Genomic DNA, 26,355 nt, shown 5'->3' on the forward strand with positions numbered 1-26,355 from the left:
GGCATAGGCTTAATATTCTACACCACAGCACCCACCCATTTTTATTTTTATTTTTTTGACAAGGGCCAAACTTGCTTTTGGTGATTAGGTGACAACTTTCTCAAAATGGCTCATTCCAGGACCTAGGATTTATCAGGGCACCAAAAAAATTTATCAAAGTGGATCATTTAGATCAGAGTTAAAATATGTCTAAATAGGAATTTGGAACTATAAAATATAAAGCTAATATAAACTTAAAGATATTTGAAAAATAGAGAAAATAAAATCACATAGAATACTAACTATATCACAAAATCATGGTTACCATTTTATAGAACTTATATGCATATTTTATGCACATATTTATAGAAAGCAAAAACGGATTATTTTTTATAAAGATTTATTTTATTTATTTGAAAGACAGAGTTACAGAGAGAAGTAGAGACAGAGAGAGAGGTCTTCCCATTTGCTGGTTCACTCCTCAGATGGTTGCAACGGTCAGAGCTGCGCCGATCTGAAGCCAAGAGCCAGGAACTTCCTCTGGGTCTCCTACATGAGTACAGGGGCTCAAGGACTTGGGCCATATTCTACTGCTAGCCCAGGCCATAGCAGAGAGCTGGACCGAAAATGGAGCAGCCGGGACTAGAACCAGTGCCCATATGGGTTGCCAGCACCTCAGGCCAGGACTCCAACCCGCTGTGCCACAGCACTGGCCCAAAAAAATGGATTATTTAAAAAATATTGATTTATTTGAAAGTCAGAGTTACAGAGAAAGAGAGATTGAGGCAGAAGAGATAGATCATCCATCTGCTGGTTCACTCCCCAAATGGCCACAACAGCCTGGGCTGGGCCAAGCTGAAGCCAGGAGCCAGGAGCTTCATCCAGATCTCCCATGTGGGTGCAAGGGCCCAAGAACTTGGGCCATTTTCCATTGCTTTCCCAGGCACATCAGCAGGGAGCTGGATCAGAAGCAGAATAGGCAGAACGTGAATCAGCGCCCATATGGGATGCCAGCACTGTAGGTGGCAGCTTTACCTGCTACACCACAGTGCTGGCCACTGTATCTTGATTTTTAAAAAATAAACTTACTGTTTAATTACATTTTCAATGAACTTTTAAAAAGGTTACTTATGTATGGGGGCCTGTGTTGTGATGTAGTGGGTAAAGCCGTAGCATCCTCTAAGGGCACCAGTTCATGTCCCAGCGGCTTCACTTCTCATTCAGCTCCCTGCCAATGGCCTGGAAAAAACACGAGAAGATAGCCCAAGTACTTTGGCCCCTGCCACCTATACAGGAGACCTGGATGAAGCTCCTGACTCCTTACTTCAGTCTGGCCCAGCCCCAGCTGTTGTGGCCATCCAGGGAGTGAAACAGCAAATAGAAGATCTCTCTTTCTCTCTCTCTCCCTCCTCCCTCCCTCCCCCTCCCTCCCTCTGACATTCTGCCTTTTAAATAAAAATTTTTATTGTTGTAACCACTGTGTCACAATGCCCACCCTAGTATTCTGCTTTTTTAACTTAAATTTATATCATATATGTTTTCTCATTTTGATTAATAGTCTTCATGGTGGTTTATATAGTTATCTATATAATATTTCATTAAGTGGACTATAACCAGAATTTATTGAATTTACTATACTGTTGGATATTCAGGTCATTAAAAGTTTTTGCTATTATAAATTATTCTGCAATGAACATCTTCAACTAAATAGCATTTCATTTGCATAAAGTATTTTAGATTCATTATTTCTTATGTTCACTACCACCTTAGGCTAGGTCTTAAGCACCCCATACTTCAACTAATGGTTAACATGCTAGCCTGCATAACACTACCATGCATAACACTAGATTATTCATCCTAAAATGCCATTTTCATCAAGTCACTTTCTTTAAAAAAAGATTTACTTATTTATTTGGAAGGCAGAGTTACAGAGAGAAAGCAACACACACACACAAAACACACACACACACATGCGCATGCACGCATACATAGAGAACCCCATTTAGGTCTCCCACGTGGGTGGTAGGGATCCAAGGACTTGGACCATCTTCCATTGATTTCCCAGGCGCATTAGCAGGGAGCTGGATCAAAAGTGGAGCAGCTGGGACTTGAACCTGGAGCCATATGGGATGCCAGCATGGCAGGCAGGCAGTGGCTTAACCTGCTTTGCCACAATGCTGGCCCCCAACACATCACTTTCTTATTAAAGAAATCTGCTTTGCTTATCTGTGCATCTCCCAGGAGGATTATTTGACTACTCTATCACAACTTTTCCAGACCAAACTGTGAAGTGCACTGGGCCCATAGGACTAATCTTCAGGAAACAAAGAATAAACTGCATCCAGTGGAATAGATTTAGGCTACACTGATCCAGAAACCATGTTGAGTCCCAAGGTGCATGTCACAGTACCCACTGGAACAAGAAAAAACTTGGGTGCACTTCAAGTTGGATCCACCCAGAAGATCCCATGCAGGACGTGAGGGCACAGCTTCAAAACCCACTGAGTGGTGGTAACACACTCAGTGAAGCAGACCCAGAATAAGAATCCAAGAGTAGTTTATCCAGGCTGAAACAGACTTGGAAGGGGAGCAAGCAGTATCAGATACCACAGGGCACAGAGGCCAATGCAATCACAGCCCCGCTAAATAGGCCTCAGTCTGTGCCATGGTGCTGGAACACCGAGATCACTAGACAGCGAAAGAGGGACCTGGGGGAAGCCCAGCTGTATTAATGAGGCCTTTGTGGTGAGCAGTAGGGAAGGCAGCAGGTTAGAAGCGGCAGGCAGACTTTTAGGAAGTCAGGATTTGAGGGAATTGCCCCACTAAAAGTCTGGTTTAGAGCAGTAGGTTAGATCTGGTCCTGGGGAACCTGGGTTCTTAAGCTACTATAGAGGATTAAGAAAATTGACAACAGGGAGACCGGGAAGACAGCCTGCTGATGTGGGCATCTATTAGCTGCAGCTGACAGGGACTGACACCCAGAAAGATCCTCCAATTAAAAACAGGTGAAGACATACAGGGGGCTGGCACTGTGGTGCAGCAGGTTAATCTGCTGCCTGTGATGCCAGCATCCCATGTGAGTGCTGGTTCAAATCTTGGCTGCTCCACTTCTGATCCAGCTCCCTGCTAATGTGCCTGGGAAGACAGTGGAAAAAATCATATACTTTAAAATAAATTTTCAAAAAAAGAAAAAAAAAGACATACAACTATGTATGTACAATCAAATGCATATACAGAGTACCTGAACCTAGAAAACAATTCCATTTTTAGCACTTTTCTCTTTTAGCTTGGAGGCGGTATAAAAGATATATAAAGGGGCCACAGTTCTAGCAGAGTAGGTTAAGTCAACACTCATGATGCCAGAATCCCATATCAGAATGCTGGTTCAAGTCCTTGCCACTTCACTTCTGATCCAGCTTCCTGCTAATGCGCCTAGGAAAATACCAGAAGATGCCCAAGTACTTGGGCTCCTGCCACCCATGTGGGAAGCCCAGATAGTGTTCCTGGCTCCTGGCTTCAGCCTGGCCCAGACCCGGCTGTTGCAGTATTTACGGAGTGAACAAGTGAATGGGAATTCTCTTTTCTCTTCCTCTGTTGCTCTGCCTTTCAAATAAACAAATAAATAAATCTTTTAAAATATGTAAAGCCCTATCAAAGTCACATAAACAACATCATAATGTAAATGTTCAACTTCTCTATAAATTGAGAATTGCGTCAAAGCTGACTTGACAGGAAGGTGGCAAGACAGATTCAGAGCTGGTGGTAGTCAATGAGTCATCGTGTTAGATTCAGGGTTCTCCAGAGAAATATGTATGTCGGGTATGTGTACAGATGAGGGCACTTCAAAAAGTTCTTGAAAAATGGAATTAACAGTAAATTTATTTTTGTGCCCCCTCCCCCAAAAAAATGAAAATCCAAGCATAGTTGTCTTCATCCCATATGGGTGCCACTTTGAGTCCCAACTGCTCCACTTTCAATCCAGCTCCCTACTAATGCACCTAGGAAAGCAACAGAGGATGGCCCAAGAGGTTGGGCCCCTGTACCCTGGAAGAAGCTCTGGGCTCCTGGCTTCAGCTTGGCATAGCCCTGTGCTGTTGCAGCCACTTGGGGAGTGAACCAGCACATGGACGATCTCTCTCTCTCTCGCTCGCTCTCGCTCTGTGTGTATGTGTGTAATTCTGACTTACAAATAAATAAATCTTTTTTAAAAATTATTTTCCATGAACTTTCTGAAGATCCCTCATGCATGTGTGTGTGTGTGTAATTCTGACTTACAAATAAAGTAAATCTTTTTAAAAATTATTTTCCATGAACCTTCTGAAGATCCCTCATGCGTATGTGTGTGTGTAGAGAAAGAGTGGGGGGTGGGGAAGATGTTAAGGAATTGGCTCATGTAGTTGTGGAGACCGACAAGTCTGAACTGTACTCTCTTGACACTGATTCCTTTGCAAACATTGTTAGGTTTGGTTTGGGGTATCCTTCTTAGCTAATCATTATTCAGCTATTTCTTCTTCCAGAAATGTTGTGGATACCCGTTGGCTCCATTGGCACAAATCATAAAGCAAGTCAGATGACCACTGGAAATTCTGCAACCCAGAAAATCTCTGAAAACTAAAATATTTTGGGTAATTCATTTGCTGTCAAAACCTGAATTGAACTCCCTCTGTGTGTGTGTGTGTGTGTGTGTTTATAATCTCAGTTGATCTCACTTTGTGTGAACATTCATTCATTTTTTGCAGAAATACTAATAGATTCCATTACAGACCCCACTGATGACATTATAATATATCTGTGGCCCCGAACCAGAAGTAGTTATCACAGTATTTCTCATCCTACATATTCTTCTAAAAGTTTTACTTCTCATGAAGGAGGCTGGGTCTCTTTCCTCTTGCCTTTGAAACTGAAGTGATTTTATGACTGCCTTGATGAATTACAGCTAGACATGACAGTACTTGACTTCCAAGACTGCCATAAGAATTTGTGTAGCATTTGCCTGTTTCCCTTTCTCTCTCAAACTACTTGTCCTCGGAACCCAGCCACCATGGTGAGGAAGCCCGGGCCCTGTGGCCAGGCCACACGGAGGCCTGCTACTCCAGTCAAGGTCTCCCTCAATCACTGGACATGTGAGACTGTGAGCCTTCAGGTACCCCTTGCCCTTGGCATGTGAGCACCACACCCGGTGACAGAGTGGAACAAGTATAAGCTGATTCCAAGCTCTGCTGCAAATACAGATTTACGAGGGGGAAAAAAATTCAAGGCTTTTGTTGTTTTAAGCCACTTTCTTTTGGAAGTAATTGTTGTGAAGCCAAAGTTATTAGAATGCCATATGACATTTCCTAAGATATTGAAAATTCTGAATTCTGAACCCATCAGAGGTTTTCAGGAAGGCCTGTATTCCTGTATAATTGTGTTTATATATCTATGTTTCAATGGGATTAGAAGTTCTTTGAGGACAAAAACTAAATCTTTTTATCTTGTTACACTCAGAACTAATGTCTAAGATTTGGGAGGTCCTCAAGGTATGTTTGTTGAATTAATGTTGAGTGAATGGGAGAATAAACAAATACATAAACACAGTTACAAACAAGTCACTATTTTGAAATAGTTGTTTAGAGGGAAAACCTTTTTATTAAAAAAAAAGATTATTTATTTGAAAGGCAGAGTGACAGCAAGAAAGCGAGAGAGAGGAAGAGAGATCTTCTATCTGCTATCTTCCTCCCCAGGTGCCTGTGACAGCCAGGGCTGGGCCAGGCCAAAGCCGGGAGCCAGGATCTTCATCTAGGTCTTCTACGTCGGCAGCTGGACTCAAGTGCTTGAACCATCATCTGCTGCCTCCCAGGCAGGAGCAGGAGCAGGAGCTGCCTCAGACAAGGAGTAGCCTGGACTTGAACCAAGCACACCACTGTGGGATGCTGTGCAACTATACACGTGCCAGGAAACTCTACTTTTATTCAACTCAATCTATTTCCCCAAAATATTTTGCACTTCTTACCTTTATACTTATTTTTCGTTTATGAGCTATAAAAATGCTTCATTATCTTGTTTTCATAAAAAAATTGTCTACTATGATTATATGCTTTATCTATTGAACTATACTCCAAATTATCCTTGGCTGTTTCTAAAAATCAAATGTATCTGTAAGGATGAATATTTTCTATTATTGAGGATAATTTCAAAAATCTGATGTAACTCCAAAAGTAATTCCAAAATAGGAGCTCCAATTGTTTTTTGAACTTTGCAATGCAATGATGCATACATGCAAAGATTTAAGTGTTCATGGTGACATCTTTGGAAGAAAGAACCCATTAATTTGGAGTGTAAGTTCTACTTTGCATTGAGAAATATGTTCATTTATCTCACAGCCATTCATCATGTCATGTATTTGTTTAATACATGAAAGGAAAGGGAGAAAAGTAGGTAAAGAGAAAAATCCATAATGTCATAAAGGCATGAATAGATAATGCCAATTTATCTTTTAATGTTCCTGTTGAGAGTAACTATTTTAGCCTTTCCCAGGGAATGTTATAATGAAAGAATAAATGAGGCACTAGTTTGCAGTTTCACTGCCCAGCATTTGTTTGATCAGAATTTAATGGATCCTTACTGCCCTACATTTCTTCTTGCCTCCTTCTACGTCAACTACATAAAGCTGGGTTGTACGTAGGAGTTATCTCAGCATAATTCATATTCAGAAGAAGCATCAATGTGGTTGCCAATATGTCATTGAAATAAATATAAGTATTAGCCACAGCCTCTCAACAAATGCCAAGAGGGGAGTGAATCTTCCAACCCCCAGCACAACTTTTTTAAAAGCTTCTTTTTCCTTCCTCTTCTTAAATGTCTTGGAGCCCAGCAGGAACACAGCCTCCAAATCCCCTTCTTTCTCTTTCTGTTCCTCTACAATCCCTCTCTATCTATCTGTTTCCACACACACACACACACACACACACCTCGCCATGTCCTTCCTTCTGCCATACTTGTCACATCCTCTAAAGAGGTTCTTTTCCCAGGGGAGACTATCTTGCTGCCGTGATCAACTATATTGGCCTTGGCTTCGTTAATTCCCTCCCTCTTCCATCAGCTTGGTCCAGTACAATCCTGGGCCCAGGAACACAGTGCAGGTGACAGTGGAATTCTTTCAAGGCCAGGAGGGGGAGAAGCTGTGACTCTATCTACCTATCTATCTATCTCTCCACCTATCTATCCCAACATCTTACAGGCAGAATTATATTTCACTAAATAATGGCAATTGGATGGGCAACCTCATTTATCTATCTATCCTGTTAGGGTATCACAGAGTACACTGTGACCTGGCTATAAACCCTAGGTGAACAGCTCAGGGACCACACATTCACTGATACATACTGCTGCAGCCCTGTCTAGGTCTGGACAAACTGGTATTGATTTAAATGGCTGGGCAGTTAGTCTCATGAGCAGCTATCTTATCCCTATGGTAACCTCATTCCTAGTGTTCCCTTCCTTATACCTGATATCTCGGAACTACTTTTCTAGGCTTGCAAAGAGGTTTATGACGTCAGAAATCACCAAGGACCTGGCCACCAGAGTTGAGTATCCTTCCTCGGACCCTCAGCCCCCACCCCACCGCTGGACTCTGAGCCCTGGCAAAAGTTCTGGGAATTGGAGGCTAGGAAGCACAGAGCAGACACACTCATTTATTATTGGGTTGCCAAATAAAATATAGGATCTTCAGTAAAATCTGAATTTCACATAAAAATGAGTAATCTCTCAGTGTAACTATGTCCAAAATTTTTCATGGGACATATTTAAAAAAATTCAACCTTTATGTGACATTCAGATCTAACTGGGTGTTCCTGATTTCTGCACCCCTTAAATCTGGAGCCCTGATTCATGACAATCAGTGAAAGGAAAATCAACCAGGAATGAATACCGATCATAAAAGAAGGGAATTCTTATGCTCACTTATGCCCCTTGAGTTGCCTACCAAAACATGTACCTAAAACATTAGGATATCCAAAAAAAAAAAAAAAAAAAAAAAAAAAAAGAAACAGCCAGGTCAGACAAAGGCAGCAGGGAGCATGAAGATGCTTAAGTAGATGAAAATGCTTTATTGGTGTGCTATGGACAGACCAAGTCAGCTTGTCTTTAGGAGTACATGAGGTTGTAGCCATGTGAAAATTTACTTGTCAGCATGACTCGTACAGATGAGCTTAAAGTCTCCTCTCTGTTCCCAGAAAGGGAGTTGGGAATTTCAAAGCAAAGCCCTTGTAAGAATGCTTAAAATCAGAAGGAAATCTGTACTGCCAAACTGAGAAAACACTGGTCACACATACTACAATGAAATGCAACTACACTGACTGGGACAATTCTTTTTAAAGATTTATTATTTTATTTATTTATTTATTTATTTGAGAGGTAGAGTTACAGACAGTGAGAGGGAGAGACAGAGAGAAAAGTCTTTTGTCCATTGGTTCACTCTCCAGATGGCTGCAACGGCCGGAACTGCACCGACCTGAAGCCAGGAACCTGGAGCTTCTTCCTGGTCTCCCACGTGGCTGTAGGAGCCCAAGGACTTAGGCCATCTTCACTGCTTTCCCAGGCCATAGCAGAGAGCTGGATCGGAAGTGGAGCAGCCGGGACTAGAACTGGCGCCCATATGGGATACCAGCACTGCAGGCAGAGCATTAACCTACTGTGCCATGGCGCCAGCCCTTGACTGGGACAAGGAGGGATAGGAGGAGGCCCCACAGCAATGCTCAGAAGGGCTTGATTGTTTTTTCTTGAAAAAATAATCAGATTGAAAAGGGAATACGGGAAGTCAGAAATATAGTCTAATCTGGATATATTTTAAAAGTTAATACACAATATGTATTTTATTTGTTAGGTAATCATAAATGGTAGAAATGAAGCTAGTAAAAATTATTGGAGGTATATACCCATATACATGATTACTAATAAACTTTGAAACCATGAAAAAATCACCTAAGTTTAATGACAGATATCCAATTTATTTGTTTTTCTTTGCTGTTTTTAAAAACTAAGTTACTCCATAAGATATCAATCTCCTCGAAGTTCTTTTTTTTAAAAAAGATTTGTTTATTTATTTGAAGGGCAGAGCAACAGAGAAAGACAGAGGTAGAGGTAGAGAAACAGAAAGGGAGACAGAGGTAGAGAGAGGGAACTCTTCCATTTACTGGTTTATTCCTCCAAAGGCCAGGCCAGGCTGAAGCCAGTTCTCCCACGTGGGTGGCAGGGGCCCAAGTAATTGACCCATCCTCCACTGCTTTCCCAGGCACATTAGCTGGGAGCTAGATCAGAAGCAGAGCAGCCGGGACTCAAACCGGCACCCATATGGGATGCCAATGTTGGCAGCTTAACCTGCTGCACCACAACACCAACTCCACAATCCCATCCGAGTACAGATCCAACTATAAACAACTCTGCAGATGAAATGAGAAACTCTGGTCACCCAGGTGAGGCTGGACCAAGGCCTGTTGGGTAATGAGGTAGTTCCATAGTCATGATGGGCGCTGAGTGGCTATGGGCTTCCCACGCCCACACCATTCCTTGTTGTCTGAGTAGTATGGGGCCGCCTGGGGGAGTCTGGGTCAGTGATGAGATGCACTGTGAGTGAAAGGGGTCTTCCCGAGGACAGAGCCAGGGAGCTGGGACAGGTGTTACGAATGTGTACGAGAGGTGGAGCAGGGCGAACCTTCAGAGTGCAGGCTCAGCAGGAGCAGGTGAGAAGGCACCCTGCTTACAGCTGCCACAGATGGTTTTGCATCTTCAGCTCCGCTGGGAAGGAATGCTATTCGACTAAAGGTGACTTCAGAGTAAAAAGTGTTCAACGTTGCACAGGGAAACCAACTCACCAGACCCTGCAAGCTCTCCTGCTTAGCCTCTCTCCCACCCCAACCGCTCACCTAAGTGCCATTCTCACTGGCTTTTAGTATTTTAGAAGTAATGGCCCATGTAAAACACAGCAGCTCTTTCTCGTTTTCAGAGTGCTGAATGGTACATTCGCTGAAGGCAGGACCAGTCTGCCAGCTATCTGTATTTCCCACAGAGCCTTAAACCACTGCACATAGGTAGGAACTTTGGTGATTAATGAATGCACTTTCCAAATTGCATGCATTTAAGAAATACAAATTGGGAATGGACATTGTGATACAATGGGTTAAACTGCCACTTGGGACACTCGCACCCCGTATCAGAGTGCTAATTTGACTCTGCTTTTGAACCAGATCCATTCTTTTTTTTTTTTTAAAGACTTATTTATTTGAAAGGCAGAGTTACAGAAAGAGGGGGAGAGAGAGAGAGAGAGAGAGAAAGAGAGAGAGAGAGAGAGAGAGAAAGAGAGGTCTCCCATCCGCTGGTTCACTCCTCAGATGACCCTAACGGCCGGAGCTGTGTGCCATCCGAAGCCAGGAGCCAGCAGCTTCTTCCTGGTCTCCCACGCAGGTGCAGGGGCCCAAGGACCCGAGCCATCTTCTACTACTTTCCCAGGCCATAGCAGAGAGCTGGATGGGAAGTGGAGCAGCTGGGAATCAAACTGGCGCCCATATGGGGTGCTGGCACTGCAGGTGTGGGCCCCTGAGCTAGCTCCATTCTAATGTACCTGGTACACAGTGGGTGATGGCCTAAGAACTTGGACCCTTGTCACTCATGTGGAAGACCTGATGGAGTTCTTGGCTCCTGGCTTTGACCTGGCCTAGGCTTGCCTGCCGCAAGCATTTGGGGAGTGAACCAGTGGGTAGATCTCTCTCTCTCTCTCTCTCCCCCTTCTCTCAGATCTCTCTCTCTCTCTTTCTGTTACACTGCCTTTCAATAAAACAAATACATCTTTTAAAAATTTAAAACACTAATTAGTATTTTATCATTAGTTTCAAAAATAAAACCAAATCATGTACAGAACACCTTGCCTTGACAGTTTCCACACAGATTTCTTTAGAACAAGACTGAAAGACAAAGTCAGGGACATCTATAATAGACTTCAGTCTCCTGAGTTATCAGTTTGGCACCCGTCACCTACATTAAATCAGCCATAAGGAAATGAATGAAAGTTCTGTCAGCATGTTACACACATCAGGGAGAAGGACTAAATGAAATCATATTGACAAAATGTGTTTCTCTTTTCTATAGAACTGTTCATTTGATCTTTATCCCAAACCTTCCTTGACATGATTAACCAAAGACTGAGAACTGAAGATATGAGACACATAAAGGGCTATTTGATTATCTAGTCCAATTTCGGGGCCACCTGGACAATGACGCATCCCCCTACAGAAATGTGTTCTAGAACTCTGTCTAATCCACTTCCGATAGGCTTCCTCTGAATGTTTTAAAGCCTTTTTTCTGAGCAGCTTCTTCCAGAGAGATACATCTTAAACACCTGACAGTTTTTCTAAAACTTTCATTTCAATTTTGCCCCATTACTCCTACTTAGACCCTTTTCCTGTCACCATTCTGTAGACGGTTTTTGTATTCCTTTTCAGGCATAATTTAACCATGCTTCACACATTAACTTGAGTAGACAGTATATGGTATAAATTACAGAAAACAGCGATGTGTGAAGACATTCTGTGGTGAATAAATTAAAGCATTAATTTCAGACATATCAAACTAACACTTTTTAAATTTGTGGTTCCTATAATTTTCAGACCTGTTTCTAAAGTCTTTGGAATGGGGGAATTAAATAGAAAAGATTCATTTCAAACTTTCACCTTTATTTCATAGGTTGGAGAGCAGCCATTCCCATGAATATTTAAAACAGGAAACATTTTTAAAAACAGAGTCATACATGGAGGCCCATCTCAGATTCAAAGAGATGTTGGCATTCAGACCCGGAGGTGGGAAAGATTGACTTTAGTAACTCAGATATAATGGCTACTAGGAGAGAATAAAGACCACTGACAATTGGGACAGGCCTTTATCTCCCACTGAGTATGTATGCTAATTGATACAATGAATCAACTGAAGCACCAAACATTTATAATTAGAAGGGACAAGTTTAAAAAAATATTTATTTGAAAGGCAGAGTGACAAAAGGAGGGAGACATACAAAGAGAGAAAGAGAGAGAGAGAGAGAGAGAGAAAGGAAAAAAAAGAGAGAGAGAGAGAGAGAGAAGTATTTTCTATCCATTATCCATTGGTTCACTCCCTAAATGGCCACAACAGCCAGGGCTGGGTCAGGCTGAAGCCAGGAGCCTGGAACTCCGTTCGGGTTTCTCACATGGGTGGCAGGGGTCCAAGCTCTTGAGTCGTCTTCCACTGCCTTCCCAGATGCACTAGCAGTAACCTGGCTAGGAACTGGAGCAGCCAGGACTTGAACAGGAGTTGCTGGCATTGTAAGCAAATGTGCCACAATGCTTTCAGATTTTTTAAAAAGAGAACTTCATTCAAAGTATACCAGAATCTTTATGTGCAAAAGGAAAACTTGCCCAGCATAGGCTTTACTGGGATCCTAGGATTTCTAATTTCCACAACTGATACAGAATTGCATCGCATATTATACATGGAACTGGCACCCAAACACACACACACACACACACGCACACACACGTTTTCAAATAGGGCATGCAGAAAAAAGGCTATCTCTGTTTCAATTTTATTTCCTCCACTGTATTTATCATTGACCCTATATTTTTTATTTATTTATTGCTCATCACCCCAGACCCCTCCACCCAGAATTTAAATTCTACAAGGATAGAAATTTTGTTTTATTCTGTTTTGTTCACTTTAAATTTTTTTAAAGTTATTCATTTGTTTGAAAGGCAGACACACACATACAGAGAGAGAGAGAGAGAGAGAGAGAGAGAGAGAACAATCTTCTGTCTACTGGTTTACTTCTCAAATGCTCACTCATAACAGCCAGGACTGGGCCAGGTCAAAGCCAGGAATTTGGAACTCCATCTGGGTCTCCCAGGTGGGTGGCAGGGTCATGACTACCTCAGCCTTCATCTATTGGTACTCAGAATGCACATCTGCAGAAAACTGGGATTAGAAGCAGAGCTGGGACTTGAACCCAGGCACTCTGATACGGGATATAGGTATTTCAAGCTGTGTTTAACTGCTGTGCCAGATGCTCACCCTGTGTCTTGTTCACTTCTGTGTCCCTAGGGCTTGCAACACTAACTCACAGTGGGCAGTCCATAAATACTGTTTAAAGAAACAAATTCATGTCTTTGCCACTGATTTCTCAATTTAAGGAATCAAACAGAAATTTAACATGCAATTTCTCTATTAATTAGAGGGTTAGGCAAAAAAGATTGTTATATTTTATTTTAACTTCCTACTGGTAGACTTTGATATTCTATTAATCCTTAAAGCACAAACTAGGAAGCATCTCAAATCTGACAATCTTCAAAGATTTTCTTTATTTATCTAAAAGGCAAAGTGAGAGAGGGAAATGCCTTCCATGTTCTGGTTCACTCTCCAGTTGGCCACAATGGCCAGGGGCTGTGCCAGGCTGAAGCCAGGAGCCTGGAATGCCATCCGGGTCTCCTACACTTAGGCGACAGGAACCCAAGCACATGGGCCATCTTCTGCTTTCCCAAGCACATTAGCAGGGAGCTGGATTGGAAGTGGAGCAGCTAGGACTTGAAACAGTACCTATATGGGATACCAACATTGCGGCAGTGGTTTAACCCAGAGTGCGACAACGCTGGCCCGACAATGCTGGCCCCCTGATGATTTTCTTAGAGACAGGAAAGATGAGGGCCCACGAGGGCTCAAGCAATGTCTCCCTTGTCTTTTCATAGCTCATAGTGAGGGTCTGGCCTGAGGAAGAGCTGCCAGAATATGCTAGCCACTGGGCTAAGCACTTCTATGCGCTGAATCATTTACTCTTCACAATACTCTATGCGGGAGATATAGCTATCATCCCACTTCCAGATGAAGGAAGTGAGGCATAAGAATAATTGCCAGGGCCAGCATTGTGGCATACACCTGCAGTGCTGGCATCCCAAGGATGCTGGTTTGTGTCCTGGCTGCTGCACTTCCAGTCCAGCCCCCTGCTAATGTGCGTGGGAAAGCAGTGGGAGATGACCCAAGTCCTTGGACCCCTGTAGCTACGTGGGAGACCTGGAGAAGCGCTTGGCTCCCAATTGGCCCAGCTCCAGCCATTACAGTCATTTGGGGATGAACCAGCAGATGGAAGACCTATCTCTAACTCTGCCTCCCAAATAAATAAATGAGAAAGAGAAAGAGAAAGAGAAAGAGAAAGAGAAAGAGAAAGAGAAAGAGAGAGAGAGAGAGAGAGAGAGAGAGAGAGAGAGAGAGAGAGAAAGGAAGGAAGGAAGGAAGAAAAATTGCCAGCGCCTTGTCTCTCAGCTCCAAACCCACCCTCCTTTGCCCTGCTTTGTGATCCGGGAGCTGGCTGAATGTTACACTTTGTCAACAGAGGGCACCAGAGGGACGCAGCAGAGCCTCAGGAAGACCCTTGCTGCACAGGTTCTGGTCCTGGATTGTGACTATTCAGGCACTGGGGTCCAGTGACCAGCTTGGAAGAGTTCTAGCTGCATGCTCAGGCCACCCTAGCTGCCATGGAAGACCTCCAAAACTAGCTGGAGGGGTTTTTACAGAATCCTCAAAACTTGGCCTGCTAACCTGATGTGCAGAAGGCACATCACTGACATTGGGGTGGCGGAAGAAAGCAGGTGCTTACTGCAAAGCACAGAGCAAGAGTCTAGAGTGCCTGGGAAAGAAACTCCTTGAGGGCCAGCGCTGTGGCATAGTGGGTAAGGCTGCCACCTGCAGTGCCGGCATCCCATATGGGTGCCAGTTCAAGTCCTGGCTACTCCACTTCCCATCCAGCTCTCTGCTATGGCCTGGGAAAGCAGTAGAAGATGGCCCAAGTGTTTGGATCCCTGCACCCACATGGGAGACCTGAAAGAAACTCCTGGCTTCGATTTGGTGCAGCTCCAGCCACTGCGGCGAACTGGGGAGTGAACCAGCAGATGGAAAACCTCTCTCTTTCTCTCTCTCTCTCTGCCTCTCCTTCTCTCTGTGTAACTCTAATTTTCAAAGAAATAAATAAATCTTAAAAAAATATTCCTTGAGATGAGACTAAACATCAAGGTATCTATGGGGAAAATAAATGACCTCACGGATCTAGTGAGTAGAAATTGCAGGGCAGGTGATTTGGGACCAGATAGGGCCAGCTACACTACGCCCTTAGTTCAGTAAGGGAGTTAATTTTAGTAAGTGGTTGATTTGCAATCAATAAAACAGGGCAAGGAAACTTTAAGCTAGAGGGGAGAGGCTGGGAGACTGTGGGATGCTTAGAGCTGACGGTATCTAATATCGGCATCAAAGGCGCTGCATAGGGGTTCCACTTCCTGTCCTTACAGGGAGCTGCTTCTGCAGACCAGGTCAGGCCTTCGCCCTCCCGCAAGTCTTTTGCCACTAGCAGTCAGCTTCTTCCTGGGGTAGTCATACTTTCCTGTCAAGAGAGCTGAAATCCCAGCCTCGGGGTGGGAGGGGGTAGTGGAAGGGGCCATGCTCCTGCTCCTGGGTTCCCTTACTGTCCACACTTACTCATCCAAGAAGCAGTAGTTGTTTTAGTGCACCTGTGACTTCCCAATCCCTTAGACACTTCATCCCCACCCCCTTTAGTAGCTAACCACCTTCTATGAGTTAATAATTCTTTACATTAAGTTTTCCCTGTCCACAGTCCTGGTAGGTTACTATATTTTATCTCACACTGAATTGCCCAAGATTATATCTAAAGCAATAAAGCTCGTTTTCAAACCCAGGAAGTCAGATACCAAATTTATACTCCAAACTACTCTGCTGCTCTATCCCTAATGTTAGGATAAAATTCAGGTTAATATTCCTCACAATCTAAATACTTACAATCTATATACTTCTAGGGCTTCAGGAAATATTTACTTATCCAGTATTTTCATTCAATAGCAAAAACGAGAATTGTGATACACAATTTCATCTCCTCTCTCTCTCTCTTTTTTTTTTTTTTTTTTTGACAGGCAGAGTGGACAATGAGAGAGACCTACTTTTTTTTTCTTTCTTTCTTTTTTTTTTTTTTTGACAGGCAGAGTGGACAATGAGAGAGACCTACTTTTTCTTTCTTTCTTTTTTTTTTTTGACAGGCAGAGTGGACAGTGAATACTATACCACCCTAAAGTTTCAACTTTCAAGGTACTTTCACATGTCAGATTTTACTTGCAAACAACTTTGTAGAATTGATAAAGTATTTGTTTCTATTCTTAAGGATAAAGGAACTCAGACTGACAGGTACTAAATTTGCACAAGGAGTTGTACTCAAGTCTCCTAAATCCTAGACAGAACTGTGTCTACAATCTCACTGTCTTGCCTTGAGCTTCTGTTGTTCCAGAGTCAATCTGGTTAGGAATATGAAAATGGACCCCTAAGAATCTCCACATTCTAAGCCTTAAGAGTGTTGCCTTATTTGAAAAAAAGGGTCTTAGTAGTTGTTACTTTAAAAAAATTTATTTTATCAACTTGAGAGGCAGAGAGAGAGAGAGGGAGAGAGAGAGACAGAATACTCCCATCTACTGGTGGACTCCCCAAACGCCTGACCAGGCTGGAGCCAATGCTGGGCATCAGGAACTCCATCCCCGTCTCCCATGGGTTACTGGAGCCACCTGCCTCCCAGGGCCCACCTCAGCAGAAAGCTGCAGCAGGAAGCGGAGCTGAGCATTGCACCCAGGCACTCTTGTATGGGACGCAGGCCTCTTAACCACTAGGCTACATTTTTGCCCTGGCAGTTATGATTCAATGAAGGTTCTTTTGATGGGGAGATTAACCACATTGGCCCTAAATTCCACCCCAAGAATCCTTTTAAAAGGGGGGCAGAGAAACACTTGCACTCACAGAAGAGGCTGATATGGAGACAAAAGCTGAGATCAGAGTGATGCAGCCACAATCCAGGGAATGCCAGTAGCTTCTAGACGCCTGAAGGGGTAAGGAATGAGTTTTCCTATGGGGCCTGTGGATGGAGCTCGGCCTTGATTTTGGCCCAGTGATGATTTCTGACATCTTACTCCTGGGATGTTGAAAGAAAACATTTGGGGCCGGTGCTGTGGCACAGCTGGTTAACGCCCTGGCCTGCAGTGCCAGCATACCATATGGACGCTGGTTCGAGACCTGGCTGCTCTACTTCCGATCCAGCTCTCTGCTATGGCCTGGGAAAGCAGTAGAGGATGGCCCAAGTCCTTGGGCCCCTGCACCAACGTGGGAGACCTGGAAGAAGTTCCTGGCTCCTGGCTTTGGATTGGCCAATCAGGGAATGAACCAGTGGATGGAAGACCTCTCTCTCCCCACCCCCACTGCCTCTCCTTTCTCTGTGTAGCTGACTTAAAAAATAAATAAAAATAAAAAAATAGAAAGAACACATTTGTTGTTTTAGGTCACCAGGATTGTAGTAGTTTGTTACAGCAGTCTCAGAAGACAAATACCAATACGAATTCAAGTTTAAATGCAATTTATGTGGACAAAAAATAATTTCTTAACATGAAATAAAAATATTTATAAACTTTGTTTCATTAAAATTAAGACTGTCAAGAATGAAAACACAAGCTACAAATTGGGAGAAGGTATTTGAGGGGCAGATTCTCTCCAAAGGACTTATAACCAGAATATAGAAAGAACTCCTTCAAATTAAAAAAAAAAAAAGACCAGAATTCAAAATTTTTAAAAAGGGCAAGATTTGAATAGGCCCATCACAAAAGATTTCTTCACGTTGATATAAAAATGTGCTTATTGAAACCAGTGTTGTGGCATATCAGGTAAAGCTGCCATCTACAATCCTGGCATCCCATGTAGGTGCCAGTTCAAATCCCAGTGCTCCACTTCCAATCCAGCTCCTTACTAATGGCCTAGGAAAAGCAACAGAAGATGGCCCTAGTGTTTGGGCCCATATCACTCATGTGGGAAACCCAAATGGAGCTCCTGTCTTCTGGTTTCGGCCTGGCCCAGCCCTGGCTGTTGCAGCCATCTGGGGAATGAACCAGTGGATGGAAGATTTCTCTGTCTCTCCCTCTCTCTTGTTAACTCTTTTAAATAAGTAAGTTAATACTTTTTTTAAAAATGTGTTTATTGTCATTGGTAATTGGAGAATGTTAATTAAATCTCAATGAAACAAGGAAATACCATGACCCCCCTTCCTCAAATGGCTAAAATAATACTAAGTGTTTTTAAACATATAGAATAACTAGAATCCACTGCTAGTGAGGGTGTAAACTGGTGGAAATACTTAGGAAAATTTTGACAGCAATTTACCAAATCCAAATGTATGTATATACTCTAATTCAGCAGTTTTGCTCATGGGTAAATTCACAAGATACAAGGGTATATACATAGGATACAGACATGAACAAAAATGTTCAAGAATATCCATAAACAGTTGTATTAACATTCATTTAAGAAAATAATATACAGCAAAGAAAAGTAATGAACCACTTCTATAGCCAACATGAACGAATTTTGCAAAATTAATATTAAGCAAAAGAAGCCAGTCACAAAATAGAATACAATGTCTGATTCTATCGATTTGAAGTTTAAGAGTAGGTTAACTCAAGTTATGGTCATAGAGGTTAGGGAGTTATCACCAGAAGGGACCTCTAGATAGCCAACTAGTGTTCTAGAAAAGTTCTGTTATCTTCACATGGGCATTACATGGATATATGATATCTGTGGAACTAACTGAGGTGTCTGCTTAAGGTTTGTTCTTTATATTAGATCTGAACAAAACAGAAAAAGAACAGAAATGGATTTATTTTACAGTAATGAGAGAAAGCAAGGTTAATGTATTTTAAGAGTTACTGTAGGGGCCGGCACTATGGCATAGCAGGTAAAGCCGCCACCTGCAGTGCCAGTATCATATATGGGCACTGCTTCGAGTCCTGGTACTCTACTTCTGATCTAGCTCTCTGCTACGGTCTGGGAAAGCAGTGGAAGATGGCCCAAGTGCTTGGGCCCCTGTACCCGCAGGGGAGACCATAAGAAGCTCCTGGCTCCTGGCTTTGGATCAGTGCAACTCTGGCAGTTGTGGCCATCTGGGGAGTGAACCAGAAGATGGAAGACCTCTCTCTCTGCCTCTGCCTCTCTGTACTCTGCCTTTCAGATAAATAAATAAATCTTTGGAGGAAAAAAAAAAAAAGAGTCACTGTACCATTTCAGTTTCACTAAAAAGTGATCTGGTAAAAATAGGTGTTTCTCAGTTGTAAAACTGGAATACTAACATTTAGTAACCTCACAGAGCAATTCAGAAAATCAGATCATGTATAATAACTGCTAAGGTCCTACAAGAGAAGCACCACACAGATATGAGGGAATATTATTTGTAGAGTATTCTCAAATCTCATTTTCACTTATGTAATCTCTTGTAAATATGACCTCTTTTTTTGTAGGTTATCATTACTAAAACCAGTGGAATAAATGAGTATGGAAACTCACATTAGATCAGCAACGAATTGAGAAATAGGAGCCAGAGTAGGGGGCTGCTTATTCTTCCCATAATTCTTCTGATAGTTGACTGTCATAGAATTGCAACAGTAATATTTATGCTTATTAAATATTCCTAAATAATACTCAGAATCTATTGTTAGGATTTTCAATTCCAGAGAATCCAATCAAAGATGTATAAAAAGCCTCAAGACAACAGTACCATTCTTATCTCTTTGTTTTTGAGGGTTATTAATAAAACAGTTCAACAATAATCAAGTTGTAGTCATCTCTATATACATATATATGTAGCTCCCCAAATCTGAGCTTTCTAACATGGTGCCACTAATTACATGTAGCTATCGAGTACTTGAAATTTGGTTGAACTGTTTTGTGAAAAAAAAAGTTTTAAAATTTTGTACACAATTTATTACATATTGTAATGATATTTTAATGTATAAGCTATATATATATCCTACTTAATGCTAAATTAAATTAATTTAGTCTGTTTATTTTTACTTTTTTTAAAGTTGCCGATAGTTTTAAATTACATATATGGTTGGGGCCAGTGTTGTGCTATAGCAGGTAAACCCTCTGCCTGCAACGCCTAAATCCTGAATGAGCTCCTGTTTGGTCCCAGCTGCAACACTTCAGAACCAGCCCCCCGCTAATGTGCCTGGGAAAGCAGCAGAGGATGGCTTAAGTACTTTGGCCCCTGCTACCCATGTAGGAGACCAGGATAGAGTTCCTGGCTCCTAGCTTCGGCCTGGCCCAGCCCTGGCTGTTGTGGCCATTGGGGGACTGAACCAGAAGACAGATGATATTCTCTCTCTCTCTGTGTGTCACTCTGCCTTTCAAATAAGTAAAATAAATACATTAAATATATTGATTTGTAAGTTATATTTCTAATGGACACCGGAGTGCTGAATAAAGATGGCGATCTTTACAATACAATTCCAGAGAGGGTATTGGGATTAGAGTTAAGCTTACTTAATGCATTCTGGACAAATTATTGGACTTTGTCAAAGGTTAGAACCTATCTTTAATTTTTATAATCAATCTGGTTCTTTTTTTGAATTATTTATTTATTTGAGAAGTAGCGTCACAGACGGTGAGAGGGAGAGACAAAGAGAGGGGTCTTCTTTCCATTGGTTCACTCCCCAAATAGCCATTAATGGCTAGAGCTGCGCCAATCCGAAGCCAGGAGCCAGGAGCCAGCTGCCTCCTCCCATTCTCCCATGCGGGTGCAGGGGCCCAAGCACTTGAGCCATCCTCCACTGCTTTCCCAGGCCACAGCAAAGAGCTGGATTGGAAGAGGAGCAGCTGGGACTAGAACCGGCACCCATATGGGATGCTGGCACCGCAGGTGGAGGATTAACCTACTGCGCCACGGCGCCAGCCCCAATCAGTTTGGTTCTATAATAGTCATACAAGATATCTGATCTCTATGATGTCATGAAATACTTGCTCAGTTTCCTCTGAGTTGTAGTAACAGGTGGGGCTGTGAAGTATTGAGGCAGAGTAATGACCACAGCAGATCTCCTACAGGAGGTTCCCAGATACCCCAAGGCAAAACTCTATATACAGAGTTTAATAAACTACTGCTATGGACTAAATTGTATCCCCTCAAAATTCATATGTTGAAGGCCTAATCTCCAGAATGACTGTGTTTGGAGACTTGACCATTATTAGGAGGTCATTAGGGTTAAAAGAAGTCATAAGGGTGGGTCCCTAACCCCACAGGATGGGTGGTTTTATGAGGCAGAGGGAAATCTCTGTCTTCCCACTAAGTGAGGACAGAGAGAAGGTGGCAGTCTACAAGTTAGGAAATGAGCCCTCCCAGAAACTGACTCTACTGAACCTTCATCTGGGACTTCTGGTCTCTGGGTCAGTGAGAAATAAGTTTCTGCTCTTTAAACCATCCCATCAATGGTATTTTGGTTTAGGCAGACTAACACTACCACTTAAAACAATCTCATTTTACATTAAATGTTATAATTAATATTACTTAATATAATTATGGATACACACATATATATATATATTTTGTTAGACAAAGGGATGGTGACTTGCAGAAAGTGGAAAGTAGGTAAATATTTGTTGATTTTCTTTTTTTAATTTTTTTTTTTAAATTTTATTTGACAGGTAGAGTTATACACACACAGAGAGAGAGAGAGAGAGAGAGAGAGAGAGAGAGAGAGAGAAAGGTCTTCCTTCCGTTGGTTCACCCCCCAAATGGCCGCCATGGCTGGCGCTGCGCCGATCAGAAGCCAGGAGCCAGGTGCTTCTCCTGGTCTTCCATGCGGGTACAGGGGCCCAATCACTTGGGCCATCCTCCACTGCCCTCCCGGGCCACAGCAGAACGCTGGATTGGAAGAGGAGCAACCGGGACTAGAATCCAGTGCCCATATGGGATACCGGCGCTGCAGGCAGAGGATTAACCAAGTGAGCCATGGCGCCAGCCCCTATTTGTTGATTTTCTATAAAAGTTAATAGGGGGGCCGGCACTGTGGCATAGTGGGTAAAGCTGCCACCTGCAGTGCCAGCATCCCATATGGGCACTGGTTCAAGTCCCGGCTGCTCCACTTCCGATCCAGCTCTCTGCTATAGCCTGGAAAAGCAGTGGAAGGTAGCCCAAGTCCTTGGGCTCTTGCACCAGCGTGGGAGATGTAGAAGAAGCTCCTGGCTCCAGGCTTCAGATCGGTGCAGTTCCATCCATAGTGGCCAGTTGGGGAGTGAACCAGAGGATGGAAGACCTCTCTCTCTGCCTCTCTTTCTCCCTCTGTATAACTCTTTCAAATAAATAAATCTTTTAAAGAATAAATAAAAATAAAAATGTTAATAGGATAGGCCTGCCCCATGTCTTCTGTAGATCACAGATCATCTCTGGAGAGCCAGGTAAAAAAGGTCCAGGAAAAAAATAACTATTATTTTTAAAACATTTTTACTTCAAAATATCTTATTCTCAACCATCAAAAATATTCTCGTAAGTAAATGGAATTCATATTCCTACTTCAAGTGAAAAATGTTAAGTTGTTAATATCTTCCCTAGGGATTTGCTTCTTGGGATGACAAGTTCAATTTCATCATAGTTTAAGCATAATATCATCTCATTTTATGCTCCAAGATATGAACAATCTTCAGTGTTTCTCAGTATAGTACTCAGCTGTATGACTTTTGGAATAACAGCTTAAAAGGCATGACAAAAAGGAAAAACTCTCTCTCTGTATGAGGGACAAAATAGTGTGCTTTCTTTTAAAGCATCCAAAACATTTTTGAGGTTTTATGCCTGATTTTAAAGGGGGGGGGGGAGAGGAAGAGAACCAATCTGGGTAGTTTTTCATCACTGTTGTCACTTTGATCCCTTCTACCATCTCTTAGAGCTCCAGAGGGTCCAAGAACTCCAAGAAGACGACACCAAATTTTGTTTGCCTCATACATTTTTACTGGGACAAGGGCCCTGAGCTTTGCACATACTCCCAAAGGAGACAGCTACCATGAAAGTTAACCTCCAGTGGAAGGTTTCTCATCCATGATCCAAGGTTCTTGGCCTCAGCTCGGGGCCAGGCTGGCTCTGATCAGCCTCCCCACACCCTCCCAGAATGTGTACCCATCCCCGCCCCCACTACTGAGTTTGTTGGTTCCCCTGGTTTTCCGTTTTGTTTCTTGCCCTATGTTTTTGTGAGTCGTCTCCGGCTTCCCGCTTGCCTGACAGCCATCTGCATGTCCCTGTTAGCTGGTGGCTCTCTCCTCACTCGGTGGGGGCCCACTGTGGAACTCATCGCATTTATCAACCCACCTCCCCCCCCATTCCTATCTTCGTTTCTGGGGTCACCTGAAGTTGCTGCAGTGCTAGATGGGCAGCCCATCTCTTTACCCTCCTGCGGGGGTGACCCATCCAAGAACACGTTCCTGTTCTGCCATTCCCAGGTGGAACCAAGTCCCTTTCCACTCGTGCCCTAAAGGTATTATCAGAAAGAAATGGTGCCGTAGCTTGCTCTTGGCGCTCCAGGGAGGAATAACAGCTTTCCGGGTTTGTTCTTTATTCTAGCATGAATACCTCAAGTGGCAGCGTCCCCTGCACCTGCACTGACCCTGGTTTCCCTGAGCCTTCAGAGCCATGGAGCATCCCTCATCCTCTCCCACACTCTCCAAAACCCACATTCCAAGTGCTTTCCTGGAGTACAACTCGGGCTCCTCCGTCAGTCTCTCAGATCAGGGTAAAGAATTGAAGCTCACTCTTTTTTATACTCTTCTCACCAATAAATTCTAAATCCTCTTTAAGTTTTCTAGTAGAGCAATGATGGGTTAGTCCGAGCCCCCCCCCCAAAAAAAAAAAAAAAAAAAAAAACTTGCGTAAAATCAGTGAATCTTGCCCACGCACGGATGTTGCGGTGTTTCGGATCTGGGCTGGCCAGGGAGGGTCCACGACCCCTAGGATTATTTAGAACAAGAGGCTCAGTCCCAGTGAGCAGCCAAGGGAGACCGGAAGGGGGGGTTCTGAGAGCTGAGGCCCCGGCAGCAGCCCCGGCGTCCCCGGGGGCAGGCCGGCCGGGCCCGGGCCAGGGCGCTGCGCCGCGGCCTCCGCGCCTCCTCGGGGCGCCGCGCGGCCAGGCCGGTGGCGGCGGCGGCGGCCCCCAGGGATGGCGGCGGCCGGGCTCCGCCAGCAGGTGGCCCCGGGGTCCCGGCGGCACCGCCCCCTCCGCCGGTGCCCCTCCTCCCGCGGGGGCGGTCAGCGCCCGGGCCGGCTCCGCACCCGCCGCCGCCTCCCTCCGCTCGGCCCGCCCGCGTCCCCGGGGCCGCCGCCGCCGCCGCCGCGTCCGCAAGCGGAGCCCAGGCGGGCCGCGACGAGCGCCCAGGGCGCCGGCAGCTCCGAGCCCCCGCCGCCGCCGCCGCCGCCGCCGCGCCCTCCCCGCCGCCGCCCGGCCCGCTCCCCACGGAAAGTTGCGCTGCGGCGAGCGGCGGCTTGGACACTGCGAGCCGGCATGAGAGAGGGTCGGGGGGGCGCCTAGGGCAGCGGGAGGCGGCGCCGCGCGGGGGCAACTTGTCCCCGGAGCCCACGCCGCCGGCCCCGCGCCTGCAGCCCCCGAGCGGGCTCGCGGTCGTTCCTCCCGTCCCTCGGCCTCCCCCCACCCCCCCGCCGATTCGAGACGCGGACCTTGGTCCCCGCGGCTCCGCGGCGGTGACACGAGCCCGCGCCGCCGCCGCCGCCGATCCGCCGCCTCAGCCTCCGCCGCCGCCGCCGCCGCCGCCTTCCCCGCACCATGGAGTTCTCTGAGAGGAAAAGAAGCAGGAAATCCCAGAGCTTCAAACTGGTGAGCCGAGGTAAGCGGTCGGCCAGGGCGGCGGGAGGAAGGACCGGGCGCCGCGCGCTCGGCCGCCCGCGGGGGTCCACGCCGGGGGGCGCGCCCCTCCCGGATCCCCGGTTCCCTCCGGAGCCGGGCGGCCCCGGGCCCGCGGCCGCACACGCCGGGCGGCGGGGAAAGTTGTGCCGGGGGAGGCAGGATGTTATTGAACGTAAACAAGTCGGAGGGCACGTCAGGAAATTAGCAAACAATGACTCCTGGGGGCCCGAGCCCTCTTTCGGGGTGTCCCCGGCGCTGGGCCGGGCCATTGGAGGGTTGCCTGGCCCATCAGGCCGAGAGTGGACGGTCGGACCCATGGTTTGTTGTTTCTGTTTTTGCATTTTCACCCGAAGGGAACCGGGGAGAGATGACCGTTGTTCTTGTAAGGACAGCTCGGTAGAGGTCCAAGCCCGAAGCAGAATCGTTGCCACCCAGTATCTTTCCTAGCTAGCTGGTTTGGCGTGGAAAGGTGTTTCAGACAAGATCACACAGCAGTCAGCCAAGTATCACTGAAAACAACAACAAAACAAAACCAGCTAGTTCCCGACCATTTAACAGGTGTACAGTACACTCTTGGGGCGTTTATTTCCATCCAGGGAGGGGGAGCTTGGATACAGCCTTGTGCACCGTTCAGTTACTTGTTAGAGTCTGTATCTTCCTGGCTGGACTTTTAAAAAACTGATCAGAACCAAAGATAAGAGCAGTCGTGACAATATGCCTGTCAGAAGCTATTGTGGCACCTTAAATTCTAGGCAGGTGCCTTTTTTTCCTTGTAATGCCACGGGTCCTGATATTTACTGAGTTTAGACCCACCCTGTTTAAATATCTTTGAATCAACTTGAGGTCAAAGCCAAACCACAGAGCCAGTCCACTTTTCCTCTTGTTGTTGTATCTAGCGTTGGCATCAGAGGCCAGAGCAACACGATTGTTCCAGCAACCTGCAGAAGTCACATGTAAACCGCCGAAAATTAGAAGGCAATTGCAAGTAATTGAGTTTTTCAGACGAAGCTGCTGTGATGTGGATTCAGTAAAGCCCACTTTTGATTAGTCTGGAAAAACAGTTTAATTATAGACATTTTGAGGATCTACCCATAGCTGTTTCCCCTAATTTAGTTTGGATACTGTGTAATGAGAGAGGCCTGAAATAGTTTACGAATTGAAAATATTTGGCCCTCCCCCACTTTTCTTTGTAATTTTTTTTTTCTTTTTTTTTTTTTTTTGGTCCACAGCAGTGTTGATTACTCAGTTACTTGTACTTTAAAACTCTCCCTGTGTCACTGCGATGTTGGTGCTATCTGATCCATTCAGGAATGCAGGCTGCTTTTATGGATGACCTCAGGGAACTTACTACTTTATCTTACAAGTGAGAGTAGTTTTGTCCACGTTGTCCTGTGAGATCCAAGGCCAGAAACACGGAAGAGCTGTTAACCAGGAACCTCTATTTTCATATCCAGGCGTCCTCCTTGAGAAATGAGAAGGTTGCCAAAGAGAAGAAGCTTAAAACAGTGTATTGTAAACTCTGACTAGCGCAGCAAGTTTTTCCTTCTCCTTTTCTTTTTCTTCCTTTCTTTTTTTTTTTTTTTTAATATGAGTTTGATTCTTCTCTGTCCTCTGCAGGTGCATTTTT

General features: G+C 44.5%; 1 protein-coding gene across 7 annotated transcripts in view; it reads left to right on the plus strand.

Moving 5' to 3' along the window:
• Positions 1-24,597: 24,597 nt before the first annotated feature.
• The window catches only part of BEND7 (BEN domain containing 7), a 99,807-nt gene continuing 98,049 nt past the window's right edge, over positions 24,598-26,355 (plus strand). For 6 of the 7 annotated variants that reach the window (XM_062210869.1, XM_062210871.1, XM_062210870.1 and 3 more), the window contains exon 1: positions 24,598-24,708. In XM_062210869.1, the coding sequence (XP_062066853.1) occupies positions 24,648-24,708 (61 nt within the window). In that variant the 5' untranslated portion in view covers positions 24,598-24,647. The remainder of the gene's footprint in view (positions 24,709-26,355) is intronic. The other variant, XM_062210875.1, reaches the window with a different exon arrangement.

Source organism: Lepus europaeus, chromosome 14 (assembly GCF_033115175.1).
Source record: "Lepus europaeus isolate LE1 chromosome 14, mLepTim1.pri, whole genome shotgun sequence".
NCBI classification, from domain to species: Eukaryota; Metazoa; Chordata; class Mammalia; order Lagomorpha; family Leporidae; genus Lepus; species Lepus europaeus.